General features: G+C 45.4%; 1 protein-coding gene across 1 annotated transcript; it reads right to left on the bottom strand.

Annotated features, from left to right (window-relative positions):
* Window positions 1–1,369: 1,369 nt before the first annotated feature.
* Window positions 1,370–19,571, bottom strand: CXCL12 (C-X-C motif chemokine ligand 12). The gene is made up of 5 exons (XM_023929589.2): window positions 19,389–19,571; window positions 14,364–14,481; window positions 10,829–10,915; window positions 7,147–7,244; window positions 1,370–5,362 (listed from the first exon to the last, which is right to left on the bottom strand). The coding sequence occupies exons 1-5, from the start codon at window positions 19,447–19,449 to the stop codon at window positions 5,331–5,333; spliced, it is 396 nt and encodes a 131-aa protein (XP_023785357.1). The 5' UTR covers window positions 19,450–19,571; the 3' UTR covers window positions 1,370–5,330.
* Window positions 19,572–27,578: the final 8,007 nt, after the last annotated feature.

Raw genomic sequence — 27,578 nt, 5'->3', positions numbered from 1 at the left:
CCTCTCTTGGGGAATGCACTCCAAAGGCTAATCAATTCCACACTGAAAAATCTGTTTTCAGTTTGAATTTCTCTGGCTTCAGCTCCTAGATCTTGGGCGTTTTGTTTTTGTTTTTTTCATTTTGCCGTTGTTAGTCTCAATGCTACATATTTGTTTTATCTGAAAGGCTCTTGGGATGACTTGTGAGCATGTAGCTTTACAACACAACTTGTGAGCAAGTAGCTTTACAAAATAGCCAAATGCTCACTAGGAGCTCGGGGTGACCCTTATCATGTAGCATCCAAGGAAACATCCTCAGTGGTCCTAGGAAGCAGAGGCATTAACTATGCTGTACTCTGACCCAGACCATGCCAGGACCTAATCAATCCAGCCCACAATCAGTGTCAGGATGGCTGGGGCCATGAATGCAGCTGATTTCCTTCAGCTTGCTCGTATTGGGAGGCTGCCTGTGAAGAGAGCCAGATGTGCTAATAAGGTGGGCTCACCTCCAATTCCTAGGCGGGTCGCAGACACATTGCCGTGATGCCTTGCTGAGGAAGTGAGAACCAAAACTTTCACATTCCAGAGAACAGACCTGATGAAAGGCACAGCAAAGTGCTCCACAGAACATGAGACCTATGCTTAATATTAATGTGTAATTTTGTAGCTAATTACTTCCAAGGCATTTCACAGCGGCCTGGGAATCTCTCACTGACAATCTGCACTCATAATTACCTGCTAACTTTTCATAAATCTCTTAGTAAGTAATGGATGGATTTGTAAAGGGGTCACCAGTCATCTGAGTTTTCTTTTTCCCTTTTTTGCATGCCTTTTGCCTTGCATCAATTTGACCAAGAACTATTTGTTAAGCAAGAAGCTGGAAGAAGCTCAAGCAGTGTTTCACCGTTACATTAACCTAGCCCTGACCTTTGCTCCAGGCAGAGCGGTTCGAGGTGCTGGGACTCACCTGTGTTGCAGTGGGGATACACAGGAGGACTGGCATGTTCAGGGTGCTGTGGAGGGCTGGGCTGACCTCAGAAACAGTTTCCCCTTGCCTTGAGAACTTGGTAGATGGGGAGATGCACTGACCAAAGACCAGTTTTCAATTTGTGGTTTTGAAACCCACAGCACCTTCCCTACAACATCATTCAAGTCAGGATTATACCTACATGTTCTCAGGTCAGTTCTACAAGCCTCTAATTTTTTTTTTCACCTCCAAACTGAATAATGACCCTGCTGTGGCCCTGGGAAAAGCAGCCCCAGGGACAGTGTTGCTCTTTTGTCTGCTCTTTTGTCAAATGCACAGACTACATCTGAATGTATTTTCCTGAATGGGGACTGTAGCTGTTCATTTGTGAAGAGAAAAAGAAAAAAAGAATCAAGCAAAAGCTTTATTCAGACATACATTTTTATTAAGAAAATTTTAAGTGCATACACATTTATGTGAGAAATTACAACAATATAAAAGTGTTTATTTTCAAAAATTTTCTATGAAAGGAGTAACTTCAAAAGCATAATATAACTCCTCCATAAAAGCTGCCTTACAGGAACACAAATGCAAAACCCTTTTCACATTTTTTGGGAAGATACTTCTTTTTACTTAATAAAAATATAAAGTACAGTATTTACCACATTCTGACAACACAGAGTTCTTAAGGAATGGAAGATGGGAGGTTCATGCAGCCCTTTTATCATGATACATTTTTCTTCTCGGTGGCAATCAAAGTTTCATGTTTTCAATCAAGGATTATCTTGGTGGGATGTTGATAAAGAAGAAATATTCAAATTTTACATGATGGGTTCACAAAAAACCTTGACTGTGATAAATCACATGTGATGTGATAAATCACATCACTCAGAACAAGTTGCCAGAGAAAAGGACCTTCTAGAGCCTAATAAAGGGAAAATGGCAACAAAAACTTCTATAGGAACTGCATTTTCAACAAAATGTGTATATTTAAGTTTGAAAAAAGCTTTCATTGCAAAATAAACAGTCACCTTTGCTCAAACACCTTAATCAAAAACACATCAAAGTCACCCTTCATTTCATTCTTCCTCAGGCAGAATTCAGATAAGATATTTATACATAAAAGTATAAAGCTAGTATAAATAAAAAATTGACACAGCAATAAATATCATCTACTCTTAATATTGGGATTTGACAGCTGCACTTTGAAAATACCCACATGATGATTTCACATTCATGGAAGCTGCTTTTTCAGCATGGTTCAGTGTTATCTCTTTTTCCCTCCTCTTCACATGTGGTCCCTACCTCACTCCCATCTCCTCACGCTTCCTTTCCCTGACTCTGTCTTTGGTCAACAGTTAAAGGCAGAAAACCAAGTGCTCTCCCCAAGTGAGGGGCTGCCAGTGCTGCTTCTCAGCCTGCTCTGGTCCTGGCATCAACGGGACAAACATGTGGTGCACTGGGGCAGCCCAGTGATCGATCCCTCTGGTGCAAAGGGCATGGCTGCTCGCCCCAGAACATCTCGCAAATAATGTCAGGCTAACAGCAAAGCTTCCCACTCAAGGCTGAATTTTGGTCCAAAGCAAGAGAAAGCTTTTAAAAGGTCTCACTTAAGTCTCTGGCCAAGTCTGTGTCACCTCTGCACTCACGCTGTGCTCAGCCTCACCCAGGTGAGGGTCACGGTGCTGGCCCCTGAGAGCAGCCCCATGCCCTGAGTGGTCTCAGGCACACGGGCAGTGAAGCATCGCCTGCACAGAGGTGTCAGTGCCCAGTCTCTGTGGGGGCTGTTACAGCCCCCAAAGCACCCAGACAAACACCTGGCTGTAAATGGTCCCCTACCTTAGATGGAGTGCATTTTCCTCCTGCTGCTACTCATGCATTTCTCCCAGGAACAAATGCCCCTGCTTTAGCACAGCCTGCCCCTGCAGCCCCTGGAGGAAAGGCCGACAGGAGATCCCCTTTCCTGCAGTGCCTCCTCTAGCTGGCTATCCTGCCCAGAGCCGCGTCCCTGGGTTCGGCCGGGTGCTTCAGCATCCCAGTGCTCCTCTCAAAGCAGTGTCTGCCCAGGCTGTAATGTGGGGTTGGCATGTTCCCAGGGACCTGTCCCTGCTGCTGCTCACCCCAGATGCACTCCCTGATGATGAGGACTGCAGCAGAGCACTGGAAGGCTGTGCAGCCACATCTACCCACCCCAGCTTCTCACCGCCTGTTTTCCTCTGGAAGCAAAACTCTCACAGCACCTATCATCACGAGCAAAGCACGCTGCTGAACCAAAATCAGAGGATTGTGTAATTCTCCATTTACTGCAAGGGGAATCAATCAGACCTCAGTCCTTTGATAGGAGCTATGTGTGAAGAATGCACTTTCCTGGGTGACTTTTTCTGCAGTCATTCTTGGCTTGGACACTCACATGTCCACCTCTGGCAAATACAGGTACATGTGTGGGACAGGGAATGGAACCTAGGATATCAAATACAGTCCAGGAAACATAGAATAAACTGGTTTTCTCATAAAATTTCTTTCTTTCTGTCCCCTTCCAGGAGAGGATATTTTCCTACTAATATTAAATCAAAACTCCAATTCTCATCAAGTACAGTGGTACCAGACCTTTCAAAACAGAGACACAATATACTTAAAGCACCAGGCTGGTAATGATAACAAGAGAAGGAATGTCAAAATCACAAACACAAATATTTTAGGCACAGCAGTTTGTTTCTGCTTTAAAGCAAATGAGGTGAGGTGTTCCCAGCAGAAGGCCTCTCTGCAATAGGCCTGTTTTGCAGAAAGGAAAATACAAGATTTTTACCTGAATCCACATGGAAATAATGTGGTCCCTGGATAGCCAAAGTGCTTCTTTGGCACTAAAAATGCCTACCACAAAAAGGAGAGTGAAATACCCCTCTCAGTGTTCCTGACAGGCTGCAGGGAAGAGGGAAGATTTCTTTTGAATCAACCAGCTCAAAAAAGACAACCTTACAACATTTTTTTGTTTACAATACAAACACAGATACATACAAACACAAGCATTGTGCTGCACAAATGTGCTTCCCCCCAGATCTCAGTGCACAGCATGACATGATCACTGCAGTGCTGCAGGTGTCTTTCCATACCATATAGCAGATATTGTGTATACAGGAAGGAATAAGGAGAAAGAAACTTCTGGCTTAGAGAGGGGATCGGTGCAAGGAGTGGTACCTGTCCCAGGTTGTGCTTTGCAAAGGGAATTCCAGAGGCTGTCCTGCTCACCAGCAAGCCCATGAGGGCTGGTGAACTGTGAGTGTTGGCCTTCATTTTCACCTCTCTCCTTCCACGAACTGCACAGACCCTCTCTTGCCCCAAGCATCTCTTTTCCCCAAGATGTGGCCAGATATCCTCTTCTGGGTATCTCCAGAGCAATCAGGGATGTGACTGCCCTCAGGCAGGTGTGACTGTTCAGTAGCCCAGCTTTGGTGAAGGGTGAATGAATCTCAGCCTTTTCACTTCAGTACAAAGCCAGCCAGGCAAGTTGAAGTCACCTGCTGTGGATGGGTGGGATCCCTGCATGGCAGTGTATTGGGCTCCTCCAGCAACTTGCAACATGATCGTGTGGTTAGAGATTTAATAACCCATTCCTTCTTTTTGCTTAATTTGTCATCAGAAACACAGGAACGTAGGAAATGCCAGGTGACCTCAGAACTGTATTGTGGCTCCTAACACAGACAACTACTACAAACCAAGTATTAGCACCTTGCAATAGCAGATGTGCATTGATCTAGCTGCTCACAGCTGTCAGCAAGGTTTCTGATCTTCAGAGAAGGGCTTTAGCCCTGTAGCCCTGAGTTTAATCACTCACCCAAAATATCTTTAAATGCCACTCAGGATAATGTCTGCTGTCATCAGTCTGATGCTTTTGAGCCTTCCTATGTTCTTGGCCTCTATGACTTCTGGAGGCAAGGAGTTCTACCACTACTTACACAACATCATTGCACTGTACAGTTCATGTCCTTCTAGGTTTAAAACTCCAGGAGACTTGCATGAACCAAAAGAAAGTTAAATAAAGCAGGACCTCTACACAACAAAGGAAATAAAATATTATATAATAACAGGGTTAGTTGAAATTGGTATCTGCCCCCAGTGCTAGGTAATAAACCAACCTGTATAAATTTATACTTTTCTCAAATAGTTACATCTTACTATATAAAAATAGCACTGTGAAAGCAAGCCAATTTGTGCAAGGGGGAAAAAACAAACAAACAAAAGACCCCACCAAAATTAACCAAGAAAAAAACCTTTGGAAATGCGTGAAGCGTTGCTTTTGTGCTGCATGTTAGCAGTGAAATGTATTCGTTCCCTAATACTGGTTATCTGCTCTCTGGGTCCTACAGTAAGAAATCCTGCAGACGGCTTACAATGCTTGCCTCTTACATCTTGAACCTCCTGTTGATGAAGAAGAAAGTGAAACACTATTAAGGTTTATTTCAGTTGCAAAAGCTCTGTTATCAGGCCTAGTCAAACAGAAAATCTGTGTCTGGACTAACCCAAAGGCAGCCCCTCCAACCAGTAATTGCTGAACATTTTGGGATAAGTTCTCCACAAGGAGCTACTGGGACCCAGCAGGGCAAACCCAGCAATGGGTGTTATTTTGGGCAGGTTGTGCTCATCACAGTTAGTAAGGTGTTCAGAACTAATACAGGAGGAAGGCTGGCTAGAAAGCTTATTCTGGACTTGTGAGCCAGAGCAGAGAATTATCGGTGGGCAAAGAAACTCGGCAAAAAATACAGCAGGGAAAGGAGAGATTAATCATTTGTGAGCAGCCCCACTGGCAGAGCAAGTGGCACTGGGAATGCCTCCTCTATCTGCTCCTATCCCACAACTCTGATGGAGATCATGGGCTGCAGCTCCAGAGAGTGCCAGGTCTCCGTGAGGATGGAGGAATGTTGAGGGCAGCCCATGCTCTGCTCATTTGGCTTCCACCGCAGGGTGGCTGGAGAGTAGAGACAGCCAAAGTTCTGCCAGCCAGGAGCCACCCCTGAGCCTCCCTGCCCTGGGAGCTCACCTGGTGAGAGCAGCTGGGGACCACACCAGAGCCTGTGGTGACCAGCTGCCCAGGGAAGGCGAGGTGACAGGCAGGGCAGGCAGGCACTGCACAGTAAACGTGTGAGGCCTGAAGGGCGGAGGTGGGCAGCCCAGGTGGGTGCAGACAGATGGAGTCTCCCATGCTCACACTGAGCATGGTACCCAGGAGAGTGTGGGTTAGGCATCACAGCAAAGTGCAAGTGTCTTGTGTGCATGGGTTACTCAGAACAAGGAGCCAGCCTGTGCTGCTGGCCTCCAGGTTCTGTCTGAAGTGACCCCTATTCCTGCTCCAGGCCGATCAGCCTTCTGCAGCCTAGATGAGGTCACTAAGCCTGAGTTACAAGCATCACAGGGTAAGCACTGGGTATTCCAAAACTGAGATCTCAGCACCTCTTGTCAAACACCCCTTCCAATGCCTGCTGGACAACTAAGGCTCTGTGACCACAGCTAGAGACTGTGACTCCCTGTAAAGGCAGTCTTAGAAAACTCATCTAGGCACAAAGACAATGACTAAACCATGAGGAAAATTTTTCCTCTGAAGATATCTTTTCCAATATCCCACAGCAGTAGCCCTATTTCTTTTGCTGCAGAAAGTCAGGACAAACCACCCCTGTGAGAAAAAACCTGGGACATCCAGAGCATTGGCTCTGGATATAATACCATTCTCTGGGACTTGCCTAGCATCTCCCACAGGAAAGGCATCGACCAATCACCCATGCACCACATCACGTTGTCACCACATGGTGCTGCATTTCTCATTAAAAAACACCAGTGGCAAATTCACAGCTGTTAGTGTTTAACTCTGTCAGTTTGATATTGGAGCTAAAACAAATAGGGCTCCCAAACCTTTACCCTGTTTTTGACTTTGCTTCAGGTTTATATTGGTCTCTTTGTGTGTCCATTTTCCCATTTGTGAAATGAAAATCATCCCACATCTGTTGTAGCTAAGCTTTCCCCCTGCTTTGAGAGTTTTATCTGTATAATCCTCCTTTTCTGGAAGGGGAGAGATGTTATCCTCAACAAATACGGGGGGAAATGGAGGTCTGGATAGGCTAATATATTTGCCCAAGGTCCCATAAAATGGTCAGTGGAAGAGCAGGGACTTCAACCTGAGGTGTCCCAGCTCAGAAACTAATGCCTCCTACCATTCTTTCTCCCTGGAGACTTTAGTGGTGTTGCACGGGAAGGGCAGAGTGGGCCCCGTTTCTTCTGTTGCTTTTTTTTATGAGTGCGATGACGTGGTCTAAATTAAAAGAAAAATACAAAAAGACTGCCATAAATTATCCATATACAAAGGCCTCATTCACATTTACCCTATGGTCCCTTCATACCTTGCTGGCAGGGTGCAAATGTAACATCCCCTTTCATAAAACCCTTGTCTGAGAGAAATTCCAGACAAGTAGAAGTGTCCTGGTGGAAGAACATTTGCAAACTCTAAGGCCAGAACAACCCAAATTTTACCCAAATGTCAAAGCCTCCCCAGATGCCTTCCAGAGCTTCTCAGGCAGGAGCCTCACCATCCAAAACACTCCCCCTGAGATACCGTGGAAGCAGAGGGAGCTGGACTTCTGGCTTCCCACACAGTATTCCTGCTGACATCAGCAAGAAGCAGTGGCTACTCTGAGGGGGTTTGTGGGCATTTGGTGCCTTAAAACAAGGCTGTAAAGGTAATCACCCACATTGTCCCCTTCATGTGGGGCCTTCACCCAGCCCACGCTTGGTGGAGTACTGGGAGGTTGCTGTTCTGGCATCTTGTGTTTCAACCAGTACTTACAAATTAGCTTAGAAATTAGGAGGAGCTGCCACACCAGGGTTTGGAAGGCAGCACCAGGGCTTGGCTGCCAACACAGACAGCCCCTACATATTCAGTTTCTTTTCCTTTCTCCCAGTTGGCTTAATGGAAAGATTTTTCCCAAGTGACTTGATCCACTTGATCCATCAGATCTCTCTCGTGTGTCTACAGTAGCCACTGAGCTTAATGGACTCCGGCTTCAAGGCATCTTCAAGTGAGGGAAGTTCTGAAGTGAGACTGTATTAACATGATGGTGGGAAAGATGGGCTTTGTTAACTCTGTAAAGGCCTGATTTTGCATATCCTTGTACAAAGGAAGGAGGGAAAGGGAGTCAATGTACTCTAAATGATGACTGGGATTGTGCAGAAGTGATCAAGGATTCGTTAGATATTTCAAGAAAGGACTAATTTGCCCCATGTCTATAAAATGGATGAATGTTGAATGATGTTGGCCACAGCAGCTGCACAATGATTTTTAAAGCCAGTTAAGGAATTTGGATTCCTGACAGCCTGAATGTGTTTTACTGATGTCTCATGTATATATTACATGGAGATGTGATGAATGTAAAGCAATAATAAATGCTAAGCAGAATTAGTGAGCAAAATAATTCCCTAGTAAAAACCATTTCTGGTTTCATATTTAACTGTATTTGACTACTCTTTTAAGAACTTTTCCTTGCCCTTAGCTGCAGATTATAACACTGAAGATATTCTCATATTGAAGTACTGGTATAGATTGTCTTCACAGTTTGGATTCTACTTAAGCAATTACAAGAGCCCTTTCTACAAAACGTATTGATTTTATTACAGAAAAATAAATTCCCATGTACAATTGGGTTTTCATAACATGAAACAATTAGCCATTTTATTGCTAGTGCATATAGGGTAATGTCACATTTCATACAATTTTGGTACAAGTGAAAAAATATAATATATGGCTGATTGAAACTGATAGCTACATTAACATTTATAGATCTATATAGATTCATTTTACAAGCTGTTAGTAGTTTATAGGGATATCGGTGTTTTAAACTACCAACATTCATATGGCTCCAATTCAAATATATGAATTGTTTGATGCGCTATAAATATATTCCAAAGTACATTTCATTGAAGAAGTCAAAGCTGTGCACTAAAATATATCAAAAACATGCCTTGTGAAAATGCTACAGACAGAGCTCTTACTGTCTGTGGAGCATGAAAATGCCACTGGCATTACTAGTTGGAAAATGAACACAATGCCATGATTAGGTGGTAGAGATATATGCTTTCTGACATCTTATTTCATAGAGCTGGGACCAAACCCTCCCTTGTTACTCAGTGTAAACCAGGATGAGTCCACCAAGTTGGCAGAATTGCTTGTGCATTAGCATTTGGTAAACAAAACCCAGAATGTGGCTGGAGATCAGGCAGACTCACTGGTTTCAGTAGAGCTGGTCTCAGATCTTCACTAGTGGCAGTGAGAGCAGAACATGCTCCAGCTGAGTTGCTCCCATAAGTCAGACAGGCACATAATCGTATTTGCCCAACCTTGCAGATTTCTAAAATGCCTCCTAAATCTCAGGTTGGGGATGATAGCAAACAGGAACTTAAGCAGGAGCTTGAGGGTTTTCCCAGTCTGTAAAACCAAGTAGCCCAGGTCCCTAGGATATTCAGCATGGGCCATCCTGCTCTTAGGTTCAGTTGTGCCTAATCCCAAAGCCATTCTGGCAGCATTAACCTGGATTACCTCTGCAGAAAATTTGTCCAAAGGACAAAAGGGCTGAGTGCTGGCAGCAAAGAAGGCACTGAGCATCAGATGAGATGGGAGGAGCTGTCAGGGCTGGAATCACATTGACTTTGTTAGCTGGCTTCCCCCTTCTTCTTCCTCCTCACTCTTGGCCCCAGTGCAGTCCCCAAAAGGGACACATGGAGGAACCTCTCTACTTCTGGTGGCATTTTCCCCCTTGCTTATTGTAAAAACACAGGAGGACAAAGAATTTTTTTCTTTTTTTAACTCTGCCCTTTGTTTGGCAGATGCATTTACAAAGCAAACAGTGGAGATCATTCAGGTACCTGTGCCTCACATCTGCCCTGGGGCCATACCTTCCCAATAATACATTGTTTTTGCAAATGATGAGATTCCAGCCCTGCCTTCACCCTACAGATGCAGAGGGGACAAGGTTCAGCAGGGTTACAGCGCAGTTACTGTGGGGTGGGAATGTGATGGCAAGGGTGGCAGGGGTACTGAGTGCACAGGTAGGCTAGAGCTGGCCAAAATGCTGCTGCTGGATCAACCAAAGCCCAGGGCTCTGGGCAAGCAAGGAAATGCTTTGTACCATAATTTGGTATGTACCATCTTTCAGTGCTGGAAGGCTGGAGCCCTCCCCTGCAGTTCAGCAGGTGCTCAGTGTTGCTCTTTTCAGCATAAAATTGAACGGAGATGGGCTGAGTCCACCTCAAAGTAGACATTTTCAACCATTTTCAAGGGGAAAAAAATAGATTTAAAAAGGCCACATCAGCCAAGTTTGGCTGGAATTGTGGGAAAGGCTTATTCATGGTAGCTCATCGTGCCTTGGCCAACATTAACAGCATTCCACACTGGGCAGCAGAGAAACAATTTTTAGCACCAAGAATCCCTAGGCCTCAGCTGCCTGTGCAAACAGACACCCAGTGTAACATGGAGAAGGGGCTCCAAAGACACCAGAACAATATAGATTCTGAAGTAATTGTAGTTTGGTTGGGGAAGAAAGGGCATAAAGGAAGAATTTTCCTTGGGAGAACAGCTTTTTTTTTTTAAAGAGGATGAGTTTGGGACCCCAGAACATACTCATTAGCATAATTTTTGCCTCAAACCCTGGCAAAATTCTTAGTTTAACATCTAGGATATATTAGAAACTGTTGTTTTAATACAAATTAGGTCAACTCCAAACCCTTCTTTGAAACAATATCTGATTCCACAAGCATTTTGTCCACGTGGTAAAAGCCAGCCCTTAAAGTTCTACCCTTTAATAACTCAGGATGTTAGCTGTTAAGTCCATTTGTCTCTTGCCTTACTTGTTTAAAGCTTTCTCCAGATATTCCTGGATCCACTTTAACTTGGGATCAATGCACACTTGCTTGCTGTTGCTCTTGAGCCTTGCACTGCCAAAGGAGAAAAGTCAGAGTGAGTCTGGTGTGCAAAGCTCCTCAGCCCACACCCACCTCCCCACCCCTGTGCCTTATTCCCCTCGGGTGCCAGTGCTGCTCTCAGTTAACCCGTGAACAGGATGGGTTATTTCTCTCTCCCGCCTATTATAAATATTCCTGGTTTGGAAACCATCTCTCTCCTCTGACAGGCTCTTGTGGTCTGTACTAGGAATCATGTGAGAGTGGAACAGACACAGAACTTGAATCTAAGACTTCCAATTCATACCTGGACTGTTAGTAAGTTCAGTGCCAACAATGGAAAAAAAGCATTTGGAAATACTGACATGGTAAATATAGGTAATTTTTGTAAGGAATTGATTAAGAACAGCTTTTAGAAAACTGAAGTTTCACATGTTCTGAGGACAGACACCTCTTGGATGTTCTGAAAGAAAGGGTGTGGTCACTTGCTAGTGCTTTGTTTTTTACAAGGCTGAATTAACAGGTTGCAGGGAGGAAGACAACTGAAGGTATCATAGTGCCAGAGGCAAGTTTCCCCTCAAGCATTCACTCGGCATTGGAAACAAAGGCAGAAACCTCCTGAGGGGTTTCTCCTGGATGTCCAAGCTGCACTTCCCACAGCTAGCATTTTAGCTAACTTGAATTCCCTGTGAATTTGACATTTGGGCTATCTGAATCTCTCATGGACAAATAGCTTTTCATCAACAGATCTCACCCTCCAGGGATCTCAGGACCTCTCAAGAGTTGTTATCTCCCACATTCACTGCAGCACCCTGCCTCTGCCCCAGCTGCTCCAAAACTTCCCTCTTAACAGCCCGCCTGCCTTGGGAAAGTGCAGACAGCAGCAATTTTATGGAAGTGCCCATATGAGTGAGTTCAGTACTTGTTTAAACATTTGCTGGATGGAAGCCATAATGTTCCTCCCTTAATAAAATGAAATCTGCACAATATAAAACGATGGCGTAAGAAATAACAGGTCAAAAAGGCTCCTTGGTCTGAAGTTATGCAACAACACAGTTGTAACATAAACACATCCAGGATCCGTCCTGCCACCCCTGAGCCAGAAAAAGAGATGAATGGGCCTAATTCATATTTCCCTTACAGCAGTGCCAAGCTGGAGCATTTCCAGTTAAGTGATACCAACAGAGTGTAAGAATGGATTTGCTGATGTTAGCAATGCCTGGGAAATCTTGGGCTGACCTCACAGGGTACAGAAGCAAAAGCACACGTAACCAGTCTCCAGCCACATTCAACACAATTCCTCTCACCTAATATTACCTCTCACCTAATACTGAGACACTGATTTCTTCAGACATTCATTTCTGAGCTATCATCCCCTGCTCCTTGTGCAAGGAGGAGACATAGGAAATGGTATGGACTGTTTAACCTGGACTGGTTTAGGTGTCTACTTGCTAAAAATGCTCATTTCCCTGTACTGAAAAGCAAGGAATTTGTGGAAAGGAAGCAAGGAAAGTGTGGACTTTCTACTTTTAGAAGTAGACATTGACAGAGGAGGTCACTGGATTTGGAGAGATGATTTCCAATAGAATGAAAGACACAAGCCTGCTCATAGGCTTTTTGTTCAGGTAAAACTCCCCTATTTTATAACAAAATATATAAGGAAAATATGCTTGTGCAAAAAACAAAACAAACAAACAAAATCCAAAGAAAAACAAACCCCACAAAATATCTTCTAGCAGCTGTGCTTCACTTAGATTCTCTGTTCCTGAAAATGGCAGCTTTTAATTTATTTACATTTACATTGTTTAATGCTTAAAATGAATCAAGATGAGAAATTCATGTGTTAGTTTTGATTAATTTCATCTCCTGTTTTGATAAAGGCCTAGTTTGAAGTCATTTTTCAAGGGTATTTGGAGAGATATTTTAAGTACCTTGCATGTCAAAATAATAAAAAGAAGGTGAACTATAAGTTCATATGTTCTGTGTACCACAGACAAACATATTTGGGTCGGGAATGGGAAAGGCAAGAATGTGAGATGTTTCTATTTCTGCATTTCATGCTCCGATTTATCTCTAATTACTATAATCCTACATTAATTAAGAGATAAATATATACTCTACCCTGTCTTAAATGCTGTCATTTTCTTGAAACTATTCCAGAAAATTCCAAATTCCTTAAAAAGCCTTAGCACTGGGATTCTTACAACATCACTGACAGTCCCAGAGCACAAATCCATGCTATATTGTATTCTTGCCACCAAATTTTTTTGTAGGTAGAGATGGGAGGTAGTCACAGCTGGTTTTGCCATTTTTCTGAAAGGAAATTATTTCTCAGCTGAGGCTTACAGTTTTCTCACTGTCCTCCACCAAATCCTAAGGCAGAAGCACATCTGCATGATATACATATATATATAATATATATATAATCGTTATATATATATATATAACATATATATAATCGTGCATGATATACACAGAGTGGTTTAAAATAGGAAAAAAACCCCAACATACTAATAAAAGCTGGTTCATGAATGGATGCACACTCACATTCATTCCTGAGCAATATTGCAAAACCACATCAGTTTTCTGAGTGCAAAAATGTTTTGGATGACAAAAATTGATTTTTACAGCATTTGAGTTGCAAGAGGAAGGGCTCAATATATGGGTCAAAGAACCAATAATGGGATCACTGCACAGAAACCAAATCTAGTCCCTGACACCCTCTTATAGAGCCTAACAGAAGTTGAGAGTAGTAAGGTTCCCTTACAAGTAAAAGATAAATGCTGTTATTTTTTCCTTCAGAATGTTTTGAATTTTGGGAGGGGGTCACCCATGAAGAAATGAATGAAAAAAGACCTTTCTAAAACATGCACACACAAATCTACAAACATACAAACAAACAAAATCACAGTGTTCCCTGAAAACGAGGGTTGCTTTTCCAGCAAAAAATAAACAGGTTATTTTCCATTGGGAACGGATCTTTCTGTTCTGCTGCGATTTACTGAGTCGGTCCCTGCCTGGCAAGCATCCCTAGATTAGTCCATCACACCTCTAGGGTCTGTACCTCCTGTGGAGGATACATGGGACACATGAAGGAATTCCTTTCGCTCGTTTAGCTCCACTCTATGGAGAAGTGACCCATTAGAAGACTCAGAGCGCTGTGAAGTTTTTACCCCAAGGTGTGAAGCTCCACATCCAACAGGCCAGTCTGACATTCCTGCTCACATACCCACGGGGGAGCAGGACATGGCATCACGCAGTAATAGGGAGATCACAGAGAACACAGCTGGGAAACAATCAGCTGGGCTCCTTTATGCTGGCTAAAGCAGGCTCCAGCTGTCTCTGACACGGGGGTGAAGAGATGGATTGGGAGCCCCGGCACAAGGCAGACTGAAATTCAACCATCAGAGCAGGCACCGGCTCTGTGAGCCTTCTTTTTGATACCCAAAGATCTGCACCCAGCTGAAAAGAGCAAGAGACTTACACAATCTGAAGTGAGCAGTTGGGTGTGGAGAGGATTTTGAGGTGCTTAATATTGGCTCTTGCCACGTTGCTCTCGTAGAATCGACAGGGACATCGGTAAGTCAGGCTGACGGGTTTCTCTGCGGGACAGAGGGAGGGAAAGGACACGTTAGCTCTTCTCCCGGCCAGCGGCACCGACACACAGATCCGGCCTCAGAGAAACGCCCTCCAAACATGCAGGTGGAAATAAACAACCAAACAACGACAAAAAACCCACCACAGCAGAAAAGCTGTAGCTTTGGGAGAGCATTTGCCCACAGCTCAGAGCACAATCTCTTCAGCTCAGTGCCCAGCCTTTCAATAAGGGTGCGTGGGATTTTGGAAGACAAAAGAAGAGGGAGAGAAAATAGAGATAAGTAAAATCGAAGAGATTAGAATAAGGAGCCGCTCCATTGTGCGAGGATGCTCCTGGTAATTAGACAAGATAAAGGCCAAAAGAGGGGGCACTTGTCCGCGGTGTTGTTCTACTCAAACGATTTTGACCCGAGGCCAAATTAGAAGGTAACCAGAAGAAAGCGATGAATTCCAGGGAGTTCAGATCAAAACGGCTCGGCTCAGGTGCAGGCTTTTCACAGGGGACTTAGAGGCTACAGAAAAGCTCTGGTTTTGCAGACGTTCCCAGGGCCCAGCTGACCTTTCCCCACCGCAGCCAGCCCTGGCTCCCAGCAGAGGTACCCGCACAAGAGGGTGAGGCTCAGAGATGCCAGATCCCGGCGCTTTCACATAAGACACTTGGAGTCTTTTGAATTTCTAGCCTGCGGCTAAGTAAGGCAATAGAGGAGAGAGCTATCAGCCAGGGCATCCTCAATACACTATACAGGGGCCACCAGACTGGATGAGAGTTCTGTCACTGGCATCACTAGGGACAGAATTAAGTTTAACCCCCTAGGCTAAAAATCTGCCATGTATATGCATGCAGGACTGAGAAAAGCAGCCTGGCGCCCACCAAAGCCCGATTTCTCTATGGGACAACTTAATTACTGGCTATCAAATGCATGTAAGTAAAGTCTTCACTCGGAGTGCAAGTTTGAAAGCTGCATGCACAATAAAATATAAACACAGAAGCCTTGCCTGAAGTCTAAGAGATGCCTAAGACTTTAAAGAATTTCCCAGTGGAGCTGTTTTCAGCCTCTGGGAGGAATTAAATTCATACACCTAACCCTTAAAACCTGGCTCATGCTGTAGCTGGCCAGATCTATATCTGATCGGGGCTTGAGATCCCAAATGGCAATCTGCCATCCTGTTTGTTTAGCCACACAGGAATACTTGCAGCATCCAAACCCGATTCCCTTTAAAGGCAAATGGAGAGATAAGAGTAAGGAAGGGACTGGAATTCCTAAACAGCTGTCTAGGAAGGTGAGAAAAGAGACAGGTTCTACAAGTGCAGCGGATCTACATATACTGCATGTTTTCGATGCCTGTCTCTAGCACCAGAGAAAACAGGGTGAAATTGGTCTGTCCTGAGGAGGAAAGCCCCTTTTTTTCCAGTCTCTCTATCAAGAGATGAGGCAGAATCAGATCACACAGGAGAGGAACTAATTAGTGGGAGTAGAGCTTCTCCTGACACACCAGAATCTGGACTATAAAATGAAAAAAATCAAAGGACTTTTCTCTCAGTTTTCTGACACTCCAAACAGTGGTTCCACCTATGAGTTAAAATTCTGCAGGGGGAGGAGGAAGGAGGGCTACAGAGAGAGCCTTGAGAACATGGGTTAGACTGGCTAGTGCTAATATGGAAAGGAGTGAGGAAGGTACTAGGATTTCCCACTGCAAATCTGTGCCTGATAGCTACACATCTGTGAATTTGTATTGGAAAGGGAGGCTGAAACCAAATACAGTCATACAACAACTCTCAGCACAGCTGCAGTGATAGTGTCTCTGCAAGCTTGTCCCAACTGAGTTTAAGCCAGTTTTAACTTAAACAATGTGCAAGAGATGAACTGTTCAGATCCATGATTTGATAATGCAATCCTGTCCTCTCTCAGACTCGGGGTGGGATTTTCAATCCCATACCACTTCAAATCAGACGCAGAGAAAGTATAACCATGACTAAACATGTCTGTAAGTCCCTAAATTGTTTCTTGCCCAAGAAAAGACACCTAGCACAGCAAGGAAGAGGGGACGCCCCAGTGTTCAGTGTTCTGTCACCCCAGTGCAAGGTGGGATGACAAATCCCCTCCGAGCACAAGAATCCCTTTGGTATTTCTGTGTGCCTTTCTCGGTGATCAGGAGCAGGCGCTGAGCACCAGGAGAGGCAGCACAGGCACCCACTGGGTCAGCTCTGTCTCACCAACAGGGAATCAGTAACTCCTGCTGCTGCCTTTGTCTCAACAGGCTGAAAACCAGGGAAAACTGGTGCATGTGGCATCTCCCAACACATGAACCCCCACCTTCCAAAGGTAGGAGGGGGAAGGGGCTCTTTGGAGTCCGTAATTTAGGAGAGAACATTTCTGGTCTTACTCTGAGGCTGACAAACACATTCCTTATCTCCTTTCAAAATTTGAAACATATTGTCGCACTTACATTAGAACTGATTAAGCTGACTAATTAATCTACCAATTTGTACTGTGAGTTCTCTGATGTCTATCCAACGCTGTGCACAAGCTGAAGCCAATCCCTCAGTACAGCAAATTAGTATAATCTGTTAATTGCCTTATTACATGAAAACATATAACTGATGGCACACAAAGCTTTGGAGGCCTTTATCTGGCACATTTGGTTAAAATGGACGAATAGAATCAAGAGTTACAGAACAGTGATATGCTAGTTTGACACCTCAATTCCATTTCTTCAGACTAATTTTACTTAGACATAAAGGGAACATCTCTGTTGGCCTTGACTAGAAGAGTTTGAAGGGGTCTGGGGGTTTTGTGTTTTGGAATTTTTTTAATAATAAACAGCTTTATTCTCTAACTCAACCTGAGTTTTGTTGGCTCTGAACACCTACTTTTGCTGACAAATTCTCTCTAGAGACAAAGCATACACAAAATACTCTGTGTGGCCACTTGTCAGTGCTGGAAAATACCTATTTAATCCCATAGAGATCTGCTTCTCTTTACCCACACTGGAATTGGAGAGTAAGGGAAGAAGTGAGCTGGCAGTTCTGCTGCAAAGTTATCAGTAACTTACTGTGTGGACGAGGAAGCTCTGGATGCTTGAATAGAGAGGGAAGCTATATCCAGGCAATCAGGCTGGACATGAACAGACAAAACTTTTGATGGAAGCATCATTTTACTTCTGTTCAGCCTTGAGTGCATTTGTCATTATCAGGAGATAGTTGATAATTTTTAAGTGTAGAACAGTTCAACTTCCCTGGAAAGTGAGGCTGGGATAGACAGACACAGCTTTACCAGGTAACTAAGAAGAATTCAGAGCTCACCTGCCCCCCAGCACAAGGCAGCCCTTTGGGCCCTCACATCTGGATCAGGGCTGAGAGCACCGCAGGATGTACCAAGTAGGCAAAAACCTCCACTCTTAACACTGCACGACGGTGGGGTCACTTTCCTCACAGTGGTTTCTCTCCAGCCCTTGTGAGCCATTTCCTTCCTCTAGCGGGGTCCCCACACGCTTATCCCGACATAAGACACCCACTGCCAGCAAAGGAGAGCAGCCGCGCTGGGGGTGAACCGAGCAGCTCCGCCGGCCTCCCAGCCCTGAGCAAAGTGCTGCCAGAGGGAGGAAAGGGGAGGAGAGCCCCTGAGCCCCGGTGCCTCCCTCCCGCCTCCAGACCTGCCGAGACGTGGGAAGCCCGCTCAGGTACCCCGGCAGCGGCGGCCCCAGCCGCTCGGGAGCTGGTGATGCTGGTGATGCTGGTGATGCTGGTGATGCTGGCGGCCAGGGGCTGGAGCTGGCACTGCCCCCCGTGGTCCCGGCTCTGCTGTCGCTACCTGCCGCTCTCGCTTCGCAGCCCGCAGCCCCGGGGTGGTGGATAGGGCGAACGAGGCCGGGCCCGGAGCCCACCTGCCCGGGACTCTGGAGCCTCTCCGGGGCAGTGCCGGCTCCGTGCTCCAGCGGGACGGGGCTGCTGTGCCCAAAGGCATCGCGGAAATCTTCGGGGAAAATTAACTCTCTCAGGCTAAACAACGAGGGAACCGGAGGGCATCCTCTGCCTCGCTGGGTGGGGAACACCTAAATTTCTTTCGCCAGAATGGGAGAACAGGACGGGAGCGGCGCTTTGAGAAGGCGCTCCTTACCCAAACAGAGAGCTTTCGAGGAGGGGCAAGAGACGGCAAGTCTCTGCCAGGTGAGAACAAGCCGCACAAGGAGCATTCGGAGGATGCCCAGAGGTTGCGGGCAAAGCCCTCGCCGCACTCCCGGGCCCGGGGACACAGGATTCCCTGCGGGATGAGGGGCAAAAAGCGCGGGTTGCCGCTGTGCCCGGGGCTGTCCGAAGGCTTCCACAGAGCACAGCTGGCAAAGTAAGCTGGGCAGCTGCAGCTGGCAGCGGGCTGCGGGACGGAGCCAGCCCGCCATGCCCCAGAGCTCCCGTCCCTGCATCCCTGCGGCCCCGAATCTCCCCGTGCACCGCGCCGGGGCTGCGCTAAGCGCCTGCCCAGTCACCGCTGTCACCGGCTCTGCCCCGACCGAGGAAAGATAGATCACGACACAGGACAGAGAGGAACCGAACAACCGCCTGTTTCGAATTTCTTGTAACTTTTAGCGTTGGGGTTTTTTGTTAGAGGGGAAAGTCGATATGCATATTTTCAGCCCAACCACCTCCCTGCAGACCGAGCGCTGTTCAAAGTCTTCCCCCAGACGACTTCAATCTGGCGCGAGTTTGGCACAGAGGACCGCTTTGGCCAGCTTTTTGAAAAAAAGCCAGGATGGGATGGAGGAGAGGGAGGAATGGGATCCTGCCTACTTCCAGCTCAGCACAGCCATCGCTCTGGCTCTCCAGACGCATCCGAGCCGCGGCCGGAGCCCGAGCGGGGATTTCCGCGGGACCATCGCTGCCGGCAGGAGCGGCACAGCCCCGCAGCTCACTTACCCTCCGAGAGGGAGATGACGGCCAGGGCGAAGGCGAGCAGCGCCAGGGCGCGGAGGTCCATGCTGCGGCGGCGGCTGGAGGAGGCGGGCGGGCGGGCTCTGCTCTGCTCGTCCCGGCGGCCGCGGCGCTCTGCTGCCGGCCCCTCCGCCCCTCCCGCTATACAGGGCCGGGGGCGGGGGGAGGAGAGCCAGGGGGAGTAGCTAGACTGTGATTTATTGCCCGTGGCATGTTATTACATCCTTCCTCTGCTAAAAATGGTTGGAAAGGAACCAAAAAAGCGAGGGCTCCTCGCTTCGCTCTGTCAGCCCGGCGGCCTCCCCCAGGCACAGCGCCTGTGCCCCAGCTCCGCGCTCCGGGCCCCCCGCGGCACCGCCGGTGACCGGCATCGCCATCACCACCCCATCCAGCCCCAGCCGGGGGAAGAAAGTTGTTTCCTCACCAAGCTGTCCCACCCCGGCTCGCCGGCTCCTGAACCAGAGCTGCTGGAACCGGGATAGCGGTGGGAGACGTATCCCTGATGTGTTCACACCGGGGAGAGAAGAGAACTTCCCCTTCACTTTCATGGGCGCGAATCTAGATTTACACCGGTGTCCTGGGCATCATGTACAGCGCCTTATACAAAGCATCTTCCCAGAATTTTATGTGGGCGTTTGAGGGGAAAAAAGACAAGAGAGAGAGAGAGGCTTTCATTTTTTGCCTCTGCGTGTTTGGCCCTAAACACCACCTCTTCCCTGTATTAAGTCAACCTAGTAGTGCATCTGCTGCCAACATTCCACTTCCTTTGTATTGCAGATGCCACTGGGCTCCCTGGCACCTCTGCTGAAAGCCCTGGTAGGCCTGCAGAGCTCAGAGGCCTAGGGGTGTCACTTGCACTCAGCTATTACAGTATTGTCAAGTGTAATCGACTTAAGCATGTCCTCCATGTCTGCAGCCCAAGCACACAGGGCTCTGTTTGTTGCCAATAAAAACTTAAAATCAAAGCTTTGATTGACTTTGGACTCCTCATCTGCATTTAAAACAGGCTGGGCCAGTGTGGGGCTGAGTGGGTACAGCTAATCCTTGTGTGGAGCTGTTTAAAGGACAGGTTCACGATGACACCAAAAGCACTAGCATGGTTGTCTTGTACCCTGGGTAACTGCTAATTCTCTCAGCCACAGCCCACGAGGCTGGACACAGGAGTCCAAACACTGCACCTTGCTAACCTGTGGCTGTTTCACTGAGAAAAGATTGTTTCTAAAAGCCAGGAGAAATGCTTGCAGTGATGCTTGGTGATGAACAGATCCCTACCTGACAAAGACACACATCCAACTCCCTAAATCTAGTTATTTGTATTTCTTTGTCCCTTCTTACCAAAGGGATTCTTACCAGCTTCTTACCAACTGATTTTGTTTAGGCTAATCTTCCTCCCAGATCCCCTCCTTTCTTTTAGGTGAGGTAGCACAGTAGTGCACGAACCCGATGCTCTGAAAGGACCAATAATTGTAACCAGTGCTGTGAGCCTGGCTACTGCTGCTGTGACAGCTGTGACACTGTGCAGGGATGGAAGAAGCTCATCGCAATTGCAAACACTGCTAGGAGTGCTGCTGAAGCCCCGGTGCTCCCACTGGCACACGAAGACATCCCCACTGCACTTAGCAGAGACACTGTTATATCCACACCACACTTAGAGTCACAATTACTTACAGTAATAACACTTAAAGCAATAGCGTGTCTTTGCTGTTTCTATTTCCACAGAGACAAACCTCGCAAGGATCTAATCAAAGAGCCTGGATAAATGTGGAATGAAATCAGAGCCAAATCTTTGTAGCAGTCTTCCCCTCGGCATCCCGAGACGTGCAGACTGAAGGTGAGAACCAGTTGGGCTCTAGGAAATGTCTGGGCAGACTTCGGAGCTGAGTCGAAGAGTCACAGCACGCAGATGAAAGGGCTCCCTCTACACCTCGGGTCAGGTGAGTGAAGCAGCAGCAAGGCAGGAGGATGCTCGTCTGTCCTCCCCGCCATGCTCGCCCCCGCATGGGAGATCAAGTGTCCGGAGGAGAAGGGAACAGGAGAGCGGGATGCCGCAGCCGGCACCGTCCCTCCACAGCCCGGGAAGGGGATCCCCGGGCAGGGCAGGGGGGTTCAGGTGCTTGGTAAAGTCCCCGGGAGCTTGGCGGAGAGGCCACCCCGCCGTGCTGAGCCCCCGCTCCGAGGGTGCCGGGCGAGCCGCGGCCGCCCCGCATCAGAGCGGGCACCGGGGCGGGCCGCGGGGTGGTGGGGCAGGAAGATTTCCCGGAGCAGCACAGGACGGAGGGGAGGTGCTGGCTGGGAGCGCAGCCGAGCCCGCAGAGCCCCACAGCCCTGCACCGGGGCTGCCTCCGCAGCCTCACGCCTCTCATCCTGCCCCTGGGTGAAGAAGAGATCTCCAGGCAACAACCGAGCTCATCTGAATGAGCTCCGAGCCATTTTCGGGCTCGAGGATTTTTGGTTTTACTTCCCGTCAAGCACGAACTGCTGCCCACGACACAACAACAGTAAGCTTAAGATTTAAGCATCATGAAATAGCAGAACAATACAAAACACGAAAACCCCCCTCAATGGGAGTCTCGTGGTTTACTCCCCCCAGCCCCAAACTAGAACCAGGATCTCAGAGAGATCTGAACGAATTGAACATTTAAAAGCAAAGTCAAATGACTTGCAAGTGTTAAGTTCCTTGAAAATTTCGTTTCAATTTTATGTTAACTCCCACAGAATTGACCAGTGTTTATCTGAATGCTCAAAAAAATCCAGCCTACATCCCTTGATGATCTGGATGGCTGAATATCTCCCTCTCCCCCTTCTCCCCCCAACCAGCTGCAGCCAGAACTCCTTAATAGCCAGTAAATTCAATCTTTTATCTGAATGCTAACAAAGAAAGGATGAATTCAGAAACCTTAAATAGACCTACTGTTGACTTCAACACAGCTTGAGACAGCCTTTTTTAATAATAAAATATTCCAAATTTTTAGTGTGTTTGTATCAAGTTACATTTCCTCTTAAATGAGGAGATGGCAACATTTCTGTTACTTAGAATTTTAGACTGGCATAACACAGCAATGAAATCATTATTATCTGAAGCTGTTTTAAATTCCCATAGATTATGTCTAAAACAAGCCATTTCTGGCCAGCACAAATTATTATTAAGAAAATTTTGTGTGAGTCAAGAATTAAATGGAATGTCCTTAGGTTGGAAATTAGTAACCTTGTTTTCACCTTGTTCTCATTAATGCTGTTTCACTGAGATCTTCCTTAAAGTTTCCTGGATTTATTATCTGTAACTAAATGCGCCGCTTTTTTGGACGACCATAGCATTCACAAAGAATCCATATTTAAGTGGAAAAACACTTAAATAAACAATGCATCTTAACAATTTTAAGTAAAATACATTACATTACCATGGGTTCTAAAGCTAAGAAAAATTACATGTAGACATCTGTATTTATTAGGTTGTTGGACTGCATTGACCTTATCTCTCTGTCTGGGCATCTACTAGCCCAAACAATAATGACTGCAGCAGTTTAGTATCATCTCTAGATGCAGGTCTTTTTTTTTTTTTTTTTTCCTCAAGATTATGTTTTTTAAAGCATGTTTATATAGCTTATTTCCTTATAGCATGATACTGTGACAGGAAGGAAATGAAAGATGATAAAATGTTAAAACTTATATTAGCTGCTGCATTCTATCCTTAGTGCGCAGAGTTAGGAGTACTTGGAGATTTTAAGTGCTTCAGTATTTTTACGTATTTTTATTATTTCATAATATAAATAACTTATATATATACTTAATATGCTTAACTCTAAAATTCTATCATGTTTAAAGAAAGAAACCAATCAAAACCAAAAAACCAACCCAGCAAAATGAAGGCATCCATATAAAATTCTTCCTTAAGTTACTACATGACCTTAACTTACTTCCATCTTACTGTCATTTTTGTTTTGCTTAAGAATTCTTTTTTTTTAAATAGCAGTCTTACTCTTCCAACATTCCTAGAGAATGTTTTTCCCCCAAGACTATTAATCAGGTGAAAGCTTGAAGACTTTGTCATCTTGCTGCACATTCAAGCAGCAGCTAGAAAAGGACAACTGTAGTATGGCTTGAAGATCTTTCTTGACTCCTGCCTTTGACCTTCTTGTTTCAAGTGTTAAGACTATTTTCCCTCCTTATTGCCATGGCAGGGTTCCAAAATCATCCTTTACAAAGGTTCTGTGGCAAACAGGACCTACAGTAATTAAATATTTTCAGCAGACCAGTATAAACTAACAGAAGTCACTTGTTGGATTTGTCTGTAGAAAGAAAAAACAATTTCCCCAAACAACCAGATTTCAGATACAATTGCAAGAGATCTGTTATCATAGTAGTAAAATAGCCTCCAACATTCATATACACAGAGATATCCATAATGTATGTTGGCCCTGAAAGATTCCTTGGAGGGCAGAGGGAGAGATCAAATAGAGGTCAAGTGAGTAACTGTTTATAGATGGTTAACTAGAATGACAGAGAACGGTGGTAGCTGCTTTTGTAGCAGTATTTAAAAGTTTAAGCTTGCTTCCCTGGGAGTTTTGCATGTGATTTCAGTGGATATGAAATCGGCCCTTAAGGCCAGACCCCATCTCTTCTTTTATCCCAGCAGAGTACATCCCAACTTGGTCTAACCTTTCATGAAGAAACTCAAAACGTGATAAATTTTGCTTGGGTTTAAGTTTTGTTATGAACGTAGCTCTTGGCCTCGCTGCAAGGAGTTTCCTGAAATCTTGGGGTAAAACAGAGCCAAGTTTGCCGTGTTCTGCCTCTCCCTCTGAGCACCAAGCTGACACCACGGAGGGGATTTTATTCCAAGAGTGTTTCAAACTGTGTGGCTTTGCTTGGGTTTCGCTTGGACTGTTCAGGTTCACTGAGCTCGCAGGCCACTGCAAGGAACCTGGACCTCGGCAGTAAAGGCTCTCTATTCCCAGCAAGAGAGGTACCTGGGAGGTCTGGCCAGGGCCAAGCTCAGCTCTGCCTTTATACTCCCTGCATGGGAAAGTGATGCACAGACAACCAGAGCATTAGAAATGAAATGGTTTAAGAGTCTACAGGGAAAAGATTTAGCCCAGTGTTCAGGTCAGAATGATCAGAGGTCCTTACAACACCCATCTCATTTCTTTCAGGCTTTCATTTGACTAATCAAATATGAGTCACATGCCTCTTGGGATTTTTTTTTTTTTCTGTTATTATTTGCTTTTAATTTAAGATAGGCATGAACAAAACACCATAACCCAAATATCTATAGACTTTGGGGATTTTCCGACTCTGAAACAAAACTTTCCAGCTGCATTCTTCCTCAACAAAGACCAGGGTTTTGTCTATATTAACAACTTTGCGAGGTGCAATAAGAATATATGTACAGCAAAGTACGCGCCGGTTGCGCGTCCTGGGGGGCCCTCTAGTGCCTGGAGAGCCGCTCCTGCCGGGAGAAACACCGGCAAAAGCCTCTCCCCACATCCAGCTCTATCAGCTTTGCCTTTTAAAAGTCTTCTTTCTCCTTCTCTTTTTCTTTATATTTTTATTTTCCCTAGTTTTTTTTTTTTTCCTCTCTTTTTTTTTCCCCCCGTTTTATTTCCCCCATCCCTTTCCTCCCCTTTTTCTTAACCTGCTTCTTTCTGCAAATATTCAGGAAAAATCTGAAAATTGGAATTTTTGTAAACACCTTTCTATAATTAAAAAAAAAAAAAAAAAAAATTCCGTTATTTTAATGTTTCTTTGCAAAAGTCCTAGAGCAAATTAAAACCGTGAATATAGTAATTTTGGGCAAGAGGAACCACAGAGATACATCACATAAAAGACAAGAATAGCCTGAGAGCCACGTCATCTAAAAGCCCAGAGTACTAGGTAAGAAAAAATGAGAAAAGGCAAAAAAAGGATGTGTGAGAGAAAAGCTAGTGTGCTATGTGCCCAAAGCCAGGTATTAGGGCCTGGGCAGCATATTCAGGAAATTTCTGCCTTCTGATGAGGCACATAAATTAAATCTAGTTTAGAGATTTATTCTCTGGGCTATGGGCAGCTGTATTATTCTCACATTGAAGTGAAATCCAGCAAATGGATTGTTTGTGGTGATGGAAAGATTTCATTTGCTGGAACTGTTCTGACATTCATTGTGTAAAGTTGCCAGATGGCAAAAATGTTTAGTTTGCAATAAACAATCATTAGGATCACTTAAGATACATGTCACTCACACGACAAGAACATGTGTCTTACAGGTCCAGGCCTAACTGGGCTGTGCAGATTGGGACACGCCAAATGCAATGTTTTGCTCACTTGCTGGAGTGGGGTTTTACTCAGAGCTTTCTTGGATCTTACAACCGATAGCTGACTGCATAACTGAGGTTTTCAAAGCCAGCTCCTAAACCTTTGCTCACTTAGAGGGAAACACTTGGCCAGAAATGAGTCCCTGAAGGACACACCCGTGACCTGCCACTCTCCCAGCATGTTAGCAGAAATATCAGCTAGTCATTTCTTCTCCTTTGAGTAACTCTGGTCTTGTGGCTGTAGCTACTCTTTTCTGCTCCAGCATTTTGGGCCTGAATACATGTTTCAGGAGATTATCACTATTCATACCAAAACACAGGGGGAGTAAGACCAGTTGGTACTCCTACAGTAACATTCAACCTAATGGATCCCCAGCTGCTTATAAAACTCCAGCCATCCACAAAGAGCATCAGAGTCATTCAGTTGCAAGACATGGAGAAGTACAGTAAAACCATCTAGCCCTTTTTTCTCACAGTGCAGGGTTGTTTCTGATTGAGGATTTATTGCCATTGCGTTCAGCTGGTGCTTAAAAGTTTTTAGAGATTCAGCTTCTATTTCTTCTCTCAGGAGGTCTTTCTGTAGTCCAATATGACTTACCATCAGAAGTCTTTCCTTCCTAATGTCTCTACTTTTAAATCCTCCCTTCTGGAGCATAAAAAAATCTATTTATGCTAATTTACTACTTTACAATATTCCTCTCTGGAGATGGTTTCTGTTTCTTCTTTGACCCACACAAGAAAATGATAAATGTCCATGTTATTTCATTGTCCTATATCATGAGTCCTAAAAATGTTGCTCTTGTTGTATCTCAGTTCACAAAGAGACCTGAGATATGCTGCTGTGTAGCTGGTTTTATACTTTTAAGCTTTTGTGGCTTTGTTAGCTCATTTTTAATGAGTTTTCATGCCATTTTCAACCTGGAAAAGACCATATAGGTAAGGGATTCCCACAGATTGAATTTCATGTCAACAAGTTTAGCCATGATTTTAATTGACCAGACTGAAATACAAACAGCAAACATTTGAAAAAGTTGCTCAAAATTAATTATGTTGCTCATAACTATATGGCTGCAGGTATTGGTTCACCAGAACTTGCTTCATTCAGTAAAAACCACTGAGATTTAAACAAGGCAGTTGAGAAGAAAATTCATCAGTTTTGCATTTCTTCTGATCTACAGTGACTGCTCACATTTTCTGGAGAAAGAACTAACTCAAATTGCATGTATACATATATTTAAGCCCTTGCACCACCTTCTTGTTTTGTGACATGTCCATTAAGCTAAGCCCTAAGAACGTGACATACACATTAAGCTAAGCTCTAAGAACGTCAGTCTCCCACAAGGGAATAAAGTAGGTGTTTAAACTTGGCATAGTCACTCCCTTCACACATGCATACAATCAATTCCCCAGCATCTGCAGCACAGTTTACTACAGCTTTTTTTGGTGTGTGTTAATTTAGCATGTACACAAAGCTCTGACAGTGTATCCCAGGTGGAGGGACTGATCCTTGGCCCTGCTCCCACTTTGTAGAGCAAACACAGCACAGAGGTGTCAACATCTGTTAGAGCTTCACAGCTGGACATTCCCCACGTGCAATGAAGTGCCCAGCGCAAGTCTGCCTGCAGCTCTCCTCCTGCCCTGGTGCAGCTGCCTCAGTGGTGTTTGGGGGCAGGTCTGCTGTGGCACCTGAGCTTGGTGTGTCGCAGAGCAGGGACACTTCTCTGACAGGGCACAACCGGCTGACAGACACTGTGACATTTACAGATGCTAGGATGCAGAGGAAGATGCATGAGGGCAGTACAAAGGCCACATTATTCCAGATCAAAGGTCTGTGTAGCTCAGAATCCCCTCTCCAGCCATGCTCAAGAGCAGATGCTCAAGAGAGGAG

Source organism: Cyanistes caeruleus, chromosome 8 (assembly GCF_971803275.1).
Source record: "Cyanistes caeruleus chromosome 8, bCyaCae1.hap1.1, whole genome shotgun sequence".
Taxonomy (NCBI): domain Eukaryota; kingdom Metazoa; phylum Chordata; class Aves; order Passeriformes; family Paridae; genus Cyanistes; species Cyanistes caeruleus.
This window is presented reverse-complemented; position numbering and strand designations above follow the sequence as displayed.

Excerpts from the sequence above, each read along its gene's own strand:
- CXCL12 (XM_023929589.2), bottom strand. The coding sequence starts at position 19,449 with ATGGACCTCCGCGCCCTGGCGCTGCTCGCCTTCGCCCTGGCCGTCATC. Across the intron at positions 14,482-19,388 it reads CGTCATCTCCCTCTCGGAGG|AGAAACCCGTCAGCCTGACT; the intron begins GTAAGTGAGCTG and ends TCTGTCCCGCAG. Across the intron at positions 10,916-14,363 it reads AACTGCTCACTTCAGATTGT|TGCAAGGCTCAAGAGCAACA; the intron begins GTAAGTCTCTTG and ends CTCCTTTGGCAG.